The 12,925-nt window shown below is 40.7% G+C and overlaps 1 protein-coding gene across 3 annotated transcripts in view; it reads left to right on the top strand.

Moving 5' to 3' along the window:
* Positions 1-12,925, top strand: part of DOCK4 (dedicator of cytokinesis 4) — a 530,859-nt gene that overhangs the window by 417,331 nt on the left and 100,603 nt on the right. For all 3 annotated transcript variants that reach the window (XM_062177670.1, XM_062177599.1, XM_062177537.1), the window contains exon 27: positions 9,548-9,642. In XM_062177670.1, the coding sequence (XP_062033654.1) occupies positions 9,548-9,642 (95 nt within the window). The remainder of the gene's footprint in view (positions 1-9,547; positions 9,643-12,925) is intronic.

The raw sequence follows: 12,925 nt of genomic DNA, 5'->3' as shown, positions 1-12,925 counted from the left end.
AAATCCACAACACAAATTTGATCTCACACATCTGCATAAAACCTATTAGTGTCTCCACATTGCTGCCCTGAGGGTAACTTGCCAAACCCCTTCCCTTGCAAAAATAATGAGGTTTGTCTTTTATTTGTCCTTTTTATTTTTTTGTTTTTTTCTTTATCTCAATTTGTTCATCTTTTATTTAGCCCTGTTTGCCTTTTAGCACCATTTCTTGCCAATGCCCCTTGCAATCCAGTCAACCTTATGCCCTGTCTGCCTCTGAGGCCTGAACCTGTTGATCCCTCTGTGTGGAATACTTGGCCCTCAGACTTATCCTAGTTTGTAAAGTGTGACATGACTGTGTGGTTATTCATTTAACATTCGTCTCTCCCACCACATTCCGAGCTCCATAAAAGCAAAAACATTCAACTGACTGTGGCATGGCTTGTTGCAGGCACTCCAGAAATACATTTTGCCTGCTCCACTCCCAATCCCAGCTTCCTGCTAATGCACACCCTGAGAGACGGCAGGTGATGGCTCCAGTACTTGGGTCTCTGCTACCCATAAGGGAGACCTGAGTTGAGTTCCAGGCTCCTGTCATTACAACAGCCTGGCCCAGCCATGGCTGTTAGGACATTTGGGGAGTGAATCAGAGAATAAGAGAGCTTGTGTATCCTCCCTCTCTCTCTCTCTCTCTCTCTCTCTTCCCTCTCTCTTCCTCTCTCCCTCAGCCATAACTAAGAATGTTTTAAAATCAAGATTATATCTTACTTGACCAAGTGTCACCAGTGTCTACCACAGTGCCTGGCACATAGTAAACACTGTGTGTCTGTAAATGAATAAAAGTAAACAATCATTTCAAAAATCTTTTTTTTTTCATTTTCATCTTTTTTTTTTAACTTTTATTTAATGAATATAAATTTCCAGTGTACAGCTTTTGGATTACAATGGCTTCCCCCCCCCCATAACTTCCCTCCCACCCGCAACCCTCCCCTCTCCCGCTCCCTCTCCCCTTCCATTTGCATCAAGATTCATTTTCAATTCTCTTTATATACAGAAGATCAATTTAGTATAAAGATTTCAACAGTTTGCACCCACATAGAAACACAAAGTGAAACATACTGTTTGAGTACTAGTTATAGCATTAAATCAAAATGTACAGCACATTAAGGACAGAGATCCCACATGAGGAGCAAGTGCACAGTGGCTCCTGTTGTTGACCCAACAAATTGACACTCTAGTTTATGGTGCCAGTAACCACCCTAGGCTGTCGTCATGAGTTGCCAAGGCTATGGAAGCCTTCCAAGTTTGCCGACTCTGATCATATTTAGACAAGGTCATAAAAGACAGAGTGAGGATAGTAACCAATGATCCTAAGAGTGGCATTTACCAGGTTTGAACAATTATACAGCATTAAGTGGGGAAGAGGACCATCAGTACACACAGGTTGGGAGTAGAGCCATTGGTGGTAGAGTAGAGGTTATGATTACAAAGGAATGAGGCCCAAGTGCGCTAGACAGGGTCTAGAACAAAGGACAGAGTCATTATTAGAGGAGCTAAGAAAGGTGCTGTCTAAGCTACAAGTAATTTTTCTGATTGAGAGGCAAATAGAACCTGATAGAAGGGGCTTGATAATAATCTGGTGGGCTTTAGGCCTTGTAAATTCAGAGGCCCAGACCTATCTATCTCTTCACATGGGGTATATCCTAAGGGAGGTGTGAACCTCCTAGGGGAAGGCACTCTGTTGACTTTCATTACTTGGCTGGCCTGGGAGGAGAGCTGGCCAGGTAAAGGCAGGTGGCATCTCTAACAAGAAATTTACAGTTCTGCCTGCAATGTTGCTGACCCTACTTGACCATCCCCTCAGTTGCAGTGGTCACTTTGGAAGTTGGGCTGAGTAAAGGGCTTTTCAGCTTCGAGCCAATAAGATCTGTGGCTCTGACCTGGGCATCCTTCGACTCCAGGGCAGGTCCATTTCCAGTGATCCAACTCTTGGCAGAGCTGCCAGGGCTCTTCACAAGCTGACTTCTGCTGAAGCCCAGGCTTACCACATTGAAAGCCACTGCAGTGGACTGGCCTGTTGGGTCTCCTTGAGGGCAGATCACTGTACAGATCAGCCATTAATAGGCCTGCCACCCATTGCTTCTGATGCCGAGCTTTCTTTTCCTCCTGGTTTGTGTTAAAGCAGACCAGAGGATGCAAGTCAAGGGAGTGCCCGTTTCCCATCTCTAATCTTCGGTGGCCTGAACTACAAGTCTATAGTCACAGGCATGTTCTGTAGTAGTTTTTCTAAGGTAGACAATGCCCATGAGGAAAATTATATTCTCACTTTAAAACTTTCTTTCCCTTTGGTCTGAAAGGGAGGTTTTTTTCTACTTACTGTATACTTCGCTGATGGCGAAGTGAATCTAGCTATGAGATTATTATTTGAGTTCTTATTTTGGCTATGCTATTGCAGAAAAATGTTAGCCATCTCTTTTATAAGGTCTAAAGATTAAATTATGCATCCTACAGATTCCTTCATAATAGAATTAGTTTCCTACCTTGAAGAGAATAGAGAAATGAAAGAACAAGTTGGGCTTAGAATAGAGAAATGAGGGAGCAAGTCCTAGATCGCTTGCTGACAATAGCAATATCACATGAATACTTAGCAAACCGTTTCAACCATTAGATAACAACTTAAGAAAACATTTACCAGAAGGTCCAATGCCTTCTATAAATTTTAAGAATGATGTATTTGAAAACACCTCTTAAATATCTAACATGGTGTAGTTTGTTTAGCCAGTAAACTTAAGCACAACCATCTAAAATGTCTTTAGTTTCTTTCTACCAACAAGTCTAAAACATATGATACACAGATTCAGGTCTCACAAATTAAAATGTATCTTTGATTGATTTTAGCAGCTTAAATTTATGGACAATCTTATCTATAAGCCATTTAAAATAAAACTCTTAATAAAATTTCCCCATGTGGACATACAATATGTACACACATATAACATAGCATAATAGACCAATATAGCAATTTTAATAATAGCTTTTAAAATCTTTAACTCTTTTTGTAGATTGCCAATTGATTTGAATTGCTTTTTCTTTTTAGTAACCTCAGTTAACCATACTTTCTCTCAGTTGGTACTGTTAATACATTATTGGCTTCATCTGTTTACAGAGCCATCCCAAAGTACTGAATACAATAAAAGTGGCTGGAAAAAGTCCATAGGAACCTATAGGAGGACAGCTAAACACAGAACCAACAATGCTTTAGTTTTATGAGCAGCAGATCATATATAACTGTGGATGACAAAAGACTTTAAGTCGCCATGTTTAAAATTATAAACTCATCAACCAACAAGAGGCACTTGCTTACTTCACAGTATTTTTGAAAGCACCTGTAGGATTTTACAAGTATTTAATCCTTTAAGCCTCTGGGGCTTTCTCATTAAGATAACTATCATGTCTAGTAACACAAGATCATTAGACTTTTTAATTCTCAAACATTTGTATTAATAGCATTTTCCATTATAGAAACTTAAAGTCTGGTACCACATCACATCTTGACAGTACTTCTAATATACTCCAAATAGACTGATTAGTTGGTGTCTCTATAAGATGAGAGACATAGGTCCTTCGATTTTTTCAGTTGGGCCCAAACTGGAAAAACCAAAGTCCAGGATTTACTGGAAATTTCAGAGACCAGATTGTTTGAAACTTTGATTTTTTGAATGCCTGTCAAGAATGCCAAGAAGGCTCAAAATCCAAAATATCTGGTTGAAATAAGATTTCTTAAAATCATGACATAACATAGACCAAATTTGATCATTGTTACAAGGTGATTATTCAAATTTTTGAAAAAAGCACATATTTAAATAACCCATAGCTCTTAATAAAAATTCAGCTGTTTTTGAACAATTAGAATTTAACAGACATCAAGAGAACATAATAGATTACTTTAACACATTGCTTTAACAGAGCATCAGAGTTTAATTCTATGTCAAAGAGAAATTGAGCTTCCTGTGATCTTTTGCTGTGAGGTTTCCTTCCTTTACCTTCTTTCATATTGGTGACCATGTTTCTGTGTTTCTGTGTGTAAGACATCTTTAAGCATCTTTTGCAGGGCAGGATGAGTGGCAACAAATTCTTTCAGTTTCTGTTTGCTATGAAAAGTCTTAATTTCACCTTCATTCACAAATGAGAGCTTTGCAGGATATAGTATTCTGGGCTGGCAGTTTTTCTCTCTCAGTACCTGGGCTATGTCTCGCCATTCCCTTCTAGCTTGTAGGGTTTCTGATGATGAGAAGTCTGCTGTGAGTCTAATTGGAGATCCTCTAAGAGTGATCTGACGTTTCTCTCTTGCACCTTTTAGGATCTTTTCTTTATGTTTCACTGTGGTGAGTTTGATTACAACATGTCGTGGTGAGGATCTCTTTTGGTCATGTTTATTAGGGGTTCTATAAGCTTCCTGTACTAAGATGCCTCTGTCCTTCTCCAAACCTGGGAAATTTTCTGCTAGTATCTCACTGAAAATGCCTTCTAATCCTTTCTCCCTCTCCATGCCTTCAGGAACTCCTAGAACCCGAATGTTGGGTTTTTTAATAGTATCCTGTAGATTCCCGACAATATTTTTTAGATTTCTAATTTCTTCTTCTTTTCTTTGGTTTGCCTGTTTCCTTTCCTGTTCTCTGTCTTCTAAGTCTGATATTCTCTCTTCTGCTTCGCCCATTCTGTTTTTAAGGCTCTCTAATGTGTTTGTCATTTGATCTATTGAACTCTCTTTAGATCTCCTCTTGATTTCTTTCTTTCCCTTCCTTCCTTCCTTCCATTCACATGGGCCTTTTATTGTTTTGGGTTTTATAAAAACTTTTTTATTTGAGCCTCTTGCATTGTAGAAAATCTACTTTTGGGTATTTTTTTTTAAGATTTCTTTATCAGAAAGGCAGAGTTACAGGGAGGCAGAGGCAGAGAGAGAGAGATCTTCTATCCACTGGGTCACTCCCCAGTTGGCCGCAGAATCTGGAGCCAGGCCAATCGGAAGCCAGGAGCCAGGAGTTTCTTTCAGGTCTCCCACAGAAAGACTTGGACCATGTTCTGCTGCTTTCCCAGACTCATTAGCAGGGAGCTGGATTGGAAGTGGAGCAGCCAAGACTTGAACCAGCACCCGTATGAGATGCCAGCACTGCAGTAGGCAGCTTTACCCACTATGCCACAGTGCCGGCCCCCAAAAATATACTTTTATAAAGTAGCCTTTCCCTGTTTCTTTGAACTCTGATTTGAAGAATACCAATAATACAAGTTAGTTACCATGTTGTGCTAAATGAAGAAAACACAAGGAAAAATAAATTCTCCCAGTCTGCCAATTTTGAAATGATGGCATATGAAATAATTATTTCTGTGTGCCATCCAAACAGGAATATTATAGGCATGGTAGTGTTCTTTTTTAAATTACAAAAGGAAAAAAAATAAATAAATAAATAAAATAAATTACAGAAGGAATCTGTTACTTGGCTATACTCATCTGTGTAAAATAATCATAGCTATCTATGCAAAACCATGTATGCAATGAAATGACGCAAGTGCAAAGTACTGAGAGAGGCCAGACAAGGAAATACCCTGCTATTTGGGGTAGGAAGAAAAGAGATGATAAAAAATCTAGTATTCAGAACTTAGTGTATTTTAATATTAGAACTTAGTTAGAGATGATGCCTGAGCTCATGTCAAGAGCCTTGGGTGATCACTGATGTCATAAATAAGAGTGTCAGTTGTTAAATCAGCAGCAGGAGTCACTGTGCACTTACTCCCTATGTAGGACCTCTGTCCTTAATGAGTTGTACTATGAGAATTAACTGTAAAACTGGTCTTCAAACAGTACTTTATATGTGTCTGTGTGGGTGCAAACTGTTGAAATCTTTACTTAGTATAGAGTTGGTCTTCTGTATACAAAGATAATTAAAAAATGAATCTTAATGAAGAATGGGATGGGAGAGGGAGTAAGAGGTGGGATGGGAGTGGAGGGGGGAGGACAAGTATGGGAGGAAGAATCACTATATTCCTAAAGTTGTACCTATGAAATTTGTATTTATTAAATAAAAGCTAAAAAAACAAAAAAGAAATGAAGCCTGGCACATGGTAGTGGACAAGTACTTGCTGAAATAAATTACAATAAATAGCAAAAGGAAAAGTGTTGTGTTATTACAATGTGATCTGATGAAACATTACCCTACAGTTTAGAAATAAGGAAACTAAAAATAATCATATTCTTTTTTTTTAATTCCTCTATCTATAAGAGACCATAAAGCCCCCCTCCCCATTTTTCTAATTGTGAGAGATTAGTTCCAGAAAGGTTAAATGAATTGGCAAGGTCACTGAGCCTAGTTAATTGCAAGTAGTTGCAGAGCTAGGATTTCTGATTCTCAGTACATTGTTCTTTGTTTAAAATGTATTTTCTATAAATCAGTGTGTTCTATAAATGTGGAAGAAGCTTGAGTAGATGCCTAAGAAAGCTACTTGAGACACTGAACAGTTTTCTTGATAGACATAAAGATTTATGTTGTTCCATAACATTAGTACAGTGTCACATGCTGCCACAGGCTTTTATTTGTGAGCTGAATGGCAACAGGAAAATGAGATAGCACAGAAGCAGGCTGTCTCTTCCCAACTCCTGCACTTGGAATAACTTTTCTTTAGAGCCCAGCCCTAAAACAGTGTTCTCTGCACTACACAAGAACAACTGAAGTTGCTAGCCAGTGAAATAAATGTCTTGCCTCCCATAGTCAATCCTTTCTGCCTATTTTTTCTCTGTGCAGCTGACACCATAACCTCACTGCCCAACTACACACACACACACACACCTCACAACAGCACCACCACCTCCAGGGATGCTGCCTCCAACTTCCAGTTCTGTTAAGGGTTTGAGGCAAGAGGATGAAACAAATATATTAGAATTTACTGGAGCGCAGCAGGTTAAAGCCCTGGCCTGAAGCACCGGCATCCCATATGGGCACCGATTCTAGTCCTCTTCCAATCCAGCTCTATACTATGGCCTGGGAAAGCAGTAGAGGATGGCTTAAGTCCTTGGGCCCCTGCACTCACGTGGGAGACCTGGAAGAAGCTCCTGGCTCCTGGCTTTGGATCAGTGCAGCTCCAGCCATTGCAGCCTCTGGGGAGTGCACCAGCAGATGGAAGACCTCTCTCTGTGTCTCTACCTCTCTCTGTAACTCTTTCAAATAGATAAGATAAATCTTTAAAAAAAAAAAAAAAAGAATTAACTGAAACTATTCCAAACTAATGAAAGGCAAATTTGTTCACACTTTCATGATTTTTCTTTAATATCTGTCAGCAAATGCAATAAGATAGGAAACTGAAGTGGGTTATAACTCTTGAGAATATAAAAACAAACCTACTTTTTATGGGGATTAGAGGTATTAGTGCCTGAGAAACTCAGAAAAATCAACTAAAAAACAATTAAAAGAAGTTATAGAAATACATTAAAAGTGGTGGCTCACAGTTTTGGTAGGCTAATGATCTCCCACCCCAAGGGAGAGCTCGAATGTGCCACATTCCCCAAAATCCTCTGACTGGAAGTGGGACGCATTTGGGAAACCATTGTTTGTGACTCTAGAGACACAGGAAGGATCTGTCTGGCCATTTAAAGACATATAACCAAGTGGGCATGTTTCCACATGGCGCATACTACGTATCTGTGCATATGTGTAGATGCCAAGGACGCTAAATTAGTTCTTGTCACAATATTTACAGGCTTGATCGAAGCTGTTAGAGCATGTAAAAAAAGAAAAGAAAACCTACCACATGGTTCTCAGTTTCTAGATTCTATCTTTCTATTTTCTGTTGATATGAGTGACAACCAGAATCATATATGCAAGCAGCTTACATGTTTAACATAATGTGTTGTTGGGTTTGATAAATAAAACTCTTATATTTTGAGTTGCTTTTTATTTTTTTAAGCAACACCATACTGTTGTCTTCAAACTGTTAGAGAAATGCATTTTCCTAGGGTCATTTAGGAATACTAAAAAAGTCTTCAAGTTTTCTAGTTACTAAATCTAAGTCAAAGTTAGATTGAACCAATCTTTTTTTGAGTAGGGAAAACTCCTTTTCATTAATTACATTTGTCACATCACCACCCTGATATTTGGTAAGTATCCTGCGTGGTGGCACTTTGGGCCCTATCTCTTTTAAAGAAGAGATTTCCGTATCTGATAATAGCCTCTTGTCAAGAGTGCTTCCAGGTGACCAATCTAAAAATGACATCTCAGTAAATACCAGTGTCCTGGCGCTTGGCATCGCTTGAGTAGTATCATGACACTCAGGGCTTCTATGCACTTGTTGGCGCAGAGTTGATTCTGCACTGCACACCCTGGGAAATTCACCTAGATGCTATAAACTTGTATATATCCCATTAATACTACATCTTGAGACACCTTCTCAAAAAGATAGGTTTGTATGAAACATGCTTTTTGATAAACATTACTTTTTCAATTTTGACATTCACTTTAAGGAAAGCAGAACTGAATCAGAATTGTTAGACTGTTCTCTAACACATCTAACAGAGTATTCAGATGTTTATGACATTTAATACATTAAAGGGAATACTTTTGCTTGCTTTTGTTATGAGTTTTTAATTTTATTTCCAAAATCTAAATGGAAATTATAAGTCATTTCCATTATGCCTGAGAAAGGAAAATGGAATGTTTGGGAAAGGTAGCAAGCCAGGGAGTTTAGATGCTAAGAATGAGAAGGATGATAATTCTTTCTTCTGCGTAAGCTATTTTTTTTTTTTCATATTTGTTTATTCATTTTAAAGATAGTCACAAGATAAAGGGAGACACAGAGAGATCTTCTGTCTGCTGCTCCACTTCCCAAATAGCTGCAATGGCCAGGACTGGGCCAAGCCAAAGCCAGGAGCAAGAAACTGTATCCAGGTCTCCAATGTAGGTGGAAGTCTTAGGCCGTCTTCCACTGCTGTTCCAGGCACATGAGCAAGAAGCTGGATCGTGAAGGGGAGCAGCAGTCACTCAAATTGGCACCCATATAGGCTGCCGGCATCACAGGCAGTTTCTTATCCCACTGCACCACAATGCTGGCCCCTACATAAACTATTATTTTTTTATTTGACAGATAGAGTTAGACAGTGAGAGAGAGAGACAGAGAGAAAGATCTTCCTTCCGTTGGTTCACTCCCAAAATGGCCGCCATGGCTGGAGCTGCGCTGATCCAAAGCCAGGAACCAGGTGCTTCTTCCTGGTCTCCCATGCGGGTGCAGGCACCCAAGCACTTGGGCCATCCTCCATAGCCCTCTCGGGCCACAGCAGAGAGCTGGACTGGAAGAGGAGCAACTGGGACTAGAACCCAGCGCCCATATGGGATGCTGGCACCACAGGTGAAGGATTAACCAAGTGAGCCACGGCACTGGCCCCCCTGCATAAACTATTGAAATAAGGTTCCCTTCTTCTCTGTAATGCTTTGAAAATGGCTACAGCTGTGCACTCCGTTTATTTAGCGTCTGTATTTACAGTTATAGTAAATCAACAAAATGACCTGTTTCCTCCTTACTGCAGGACTTCCTGCTGCAGATATTCACAGTGTTCCGAATACTGATTCGCCCGGAGATGTTCCCGAAGGACTGGACCGTTATGCGCTTGGTTGCTAACAAGTAAGAGGCTCATTTAAATCGATGACAATTGCAGCTCATTGTACAGAGAAGAATACAGAATGGTATTCCTAGTTTGATCAGTTTGAAACCTCCAAGTCCTAAGGCTGTTTTGTTTTGTTTTGTTTTGGCTTTTGAATTAACTTCTCTTGGCCTTTTGTTGTTGATGTTGTTACAATTTATTTTGAATATATCAACATCGTTGAAAAATTAAACAACCTGAGTATGCCTTGAGAAGCTCCGTTCCCACACCTTGCCTGTTCCCCTGCCCTCCACCTATCTCTGGTGAACACTTCTGTTTGTTTCTCGCATACCTTTCCACTGCTCCTTTATGCCTAGCAGGCAGCATAACATACACACTGCTCTGTACACTGCTCTCACACTGGAAAGTCCTGGCAGTTTTTCTGCCATGTTAGCAGATACAAGCCTCCTCATTCTTGGATGTCTTTTCTTTTACAGCTGAATAATAAGCCACTGAATTGTCATACCATAGCTAATTTAACCAATACCTTGTTGCTGGACATTTTAGTTATTTTTTATCTTTCTTAATTCTTTTTAACTCAACAAAAGGCATACACATGGGGTTCAGAGCCAGATGCAGATGTTTGGAAAGTCACTGGTGTAAAGTTGGTATTTGAATTTCTGGGAGTTGATGAAATTAACTTCTTGTGAGCATGATGTCCGTTGAAAAAGGAAATGACCTGAGGGCAATACTGGAAGGGGTTAGAGTGGGGAAGGAGATTAGGGGGCAGAGTAACAGGGTACTTTCCTAGAGACTCCAATGTCGTGGATTTACCTGCTCCCCCAGCTGCCCATCTCCACCGTCTCAGGATGCAGAGTAAAGAGCAAATCCTTTAGGAAACAGGCCTGACCCTCACTTCCAGACTTGTTATTTACTCTGTGTCTCATTAGCATTCTCACTTTTCCAGTCCATGTTTACCTGCTTCTGCTTCCTCCCCTTCTCCAAATGCCAACATCCTCCTGCTCAGGGTGATGGTTGGGTTCTCTCAGTATCTCTCCACAGGCCAAAGTCCCCATATGTCTTCTCCAGATGCCCAGTATGGTGGTGCTGTGAGCTCCAGGAACACAGCATTCGATTTTGATTAGATAGGCTCAATATGGCTTCTGCTGCAGTATCCGCTTATAGACTTGGAGGTGTTAAAACAATGTGTTACAAACTTTGCAAAGTAACAAATAGCATAATATGGCATATATTACATCAGTACAGCAGCAGCTTTCCCAGTTTGAAGACTAATTGACATTACTGAAATAGCTCCTTTAGAATTTGGCATATTTCATCTGTTGTCTGTGAGTAGACTCAATTATCTATTCACTAGGATGTCTGGATACTACAGTTTTAAGTAGGAGCTTTCTCTTTCTGTTTCTTTCTGTTTTGTTTTGTTTTTGTTTTTTTGTTTTGTTTTGTTTTGTTTTTAGATTTCTTTATTTATTTGAAAGGCAGAATTACAGAGCAGGGGGCGGGGGGAGAGAAGAGAGAGATCTGCTAATTCACTCCCTAAATAGCCATAATGACCAGGGCTGAGCCAGGCTGAAGTCAGGTGCCAGGAACTTCATCTGGGTCTGCCATATGGGTACAGGGGTTCACACACTTGGGTATCTTCTGCTGCCTTCCCAGGCTCATTAACTGGGAGCTGCATCTGAAGTAGAGCAGCTGGGACTCAAACTGGCTCCTATATAGGATGTGACTCCTATATAGGCTCCTATATAGACAGTAACTTAACCTGCTACACCACAGCACTGGCCCCAGGAGTCTTTCTTATGCTTCCTGCTTTGTTCCCAAAGATCAAGCATTCTGACACCCTGACCAGATCACAGTGAAGTGATCCAGGAAGCCAGATGGGAAGAGGACAGGCTGCTGACATCATCATCACATACATCAGCATTTCGGCGTTCAGCCTGTCCCTGGTGCAGAGGGACATTGTGGCTTAGAATTTTCAGTGACAGAAATTCAAACTGAAAGCACATCTGACATTTTTGTTCCTTAAGTACACAGACTGTGCTTGAGTTTGCAGAAAAACCATGACAACAGCGTGTCTTTTATATATTAAATACCATCTCTCTCTGCCCCATCTAAAAGTCCCAGCTCCATTTGGGAAGACCTCATGGTCACGCAAGTAACAGACTTAGAAGTACAGATTTTGTTTTTGAGTAAACATAACATGTGGAAGATTTTCATCTACAGCACTGACTAGACAGGGAACATGATTTAATTAGAGATGAGCTCTATGTAATACATTTTTGCCGAAGATTACTCCCATAGCAACCCCACAAAACTGCTATGGGCCTTTACTTAACGCAATGTTATTATTCCACTGTTACCCTAGTGAGTGCCAGGGAGTCTGATACTGGTTCTCCATTGGCAATGGCTGGTGGCTCCAAGTCCAGCCGAATTCATGGACAGGACTCCAGGGCCTGGTGAGACACCTGCCAAGTAGGAGCAGATTGCCTGCTGTATACTGTTCTGTTCCCCTTCTCCTCTCCTGATTTTATTGTCCTCGTCATTTCTCACTCAAATTATGAAGACATATGAAATCTATCCTGCCTTGTAAATGAGAAACAGGCCCTCAATTCTTTGTGCTTTTCCTGTAAAAAAATATTAACTTGTATAATACTGGTAGAAAAGTAGATTTGTGAATGATATCAAAGATAGTTGATGGACCAGTGTTACAAACATAGTGGTTTAGTCCCGCTCTCTGCTGTGGCCCGGGAGTGCAGTGGAGGATGGCCTAGGTCCTTGGGCCCTGCACCCGCATGGGAGACCAGGAGAAGCACCTGGCTCCTGGCTTCGGATCAGCGCAGTGTGCCAGCTGCAGCACACCGGCTGCAGTGGCCATTGTGGGGTGAACCAACGGCAAAGGAAGACCTTTCTCTCTATCTCTCTCTCACTCGCCATCTGCCTGTCAAAAAGAAAAGACAAACATAGTGGTTTAAGCCACTGCCAGGGAAGCTGGACTCCCATATCGATGCCGGTTTGTGTCCCAGCTGCTCCACTTCCAGTACAGCTTCCTGCTAATGGAGTGGGAAAAACAGTGGAGAATGGCCCAAGTGCTTGGGCCACTGCATCCACATAGGAGACCTGGAAGAAGCTCCTGGCTCCTGGCTTCTGCCTGGCCCAGCCCTAGCCATTGTGCCATTTTAGGAATGAACCAGCAGATCTCTGTGTTGTGTTCCTTCCTCTCTGTCTCTGTAACTCTGCCTTTCAAGTAAATAAATGAATATTTAATTTTTTTTAAAATCAGGTAGTTGAAATATATTAAAGAGCATA

The sequence above is a fragment of the Lepus europaeus genome, chromosome 1 (assembly GCF_033115175.1).
Source record: "Lepus europaeus isolate LE1 chromosome 1, mLepTim1.pri, whole genome shotgun sequence".
NCBI classification, from domain to species: domain Eukaryota; kingdom Metazoa; phylum Chordata; class Mammalia; order Lagomorpha; family Leporidae; genus Lepus; species Lepus europaeus.
Note: the sequence above shows the minus strand (reverse complement) of the source record. Positions and strands in the feature narration are given on the sequence as shown.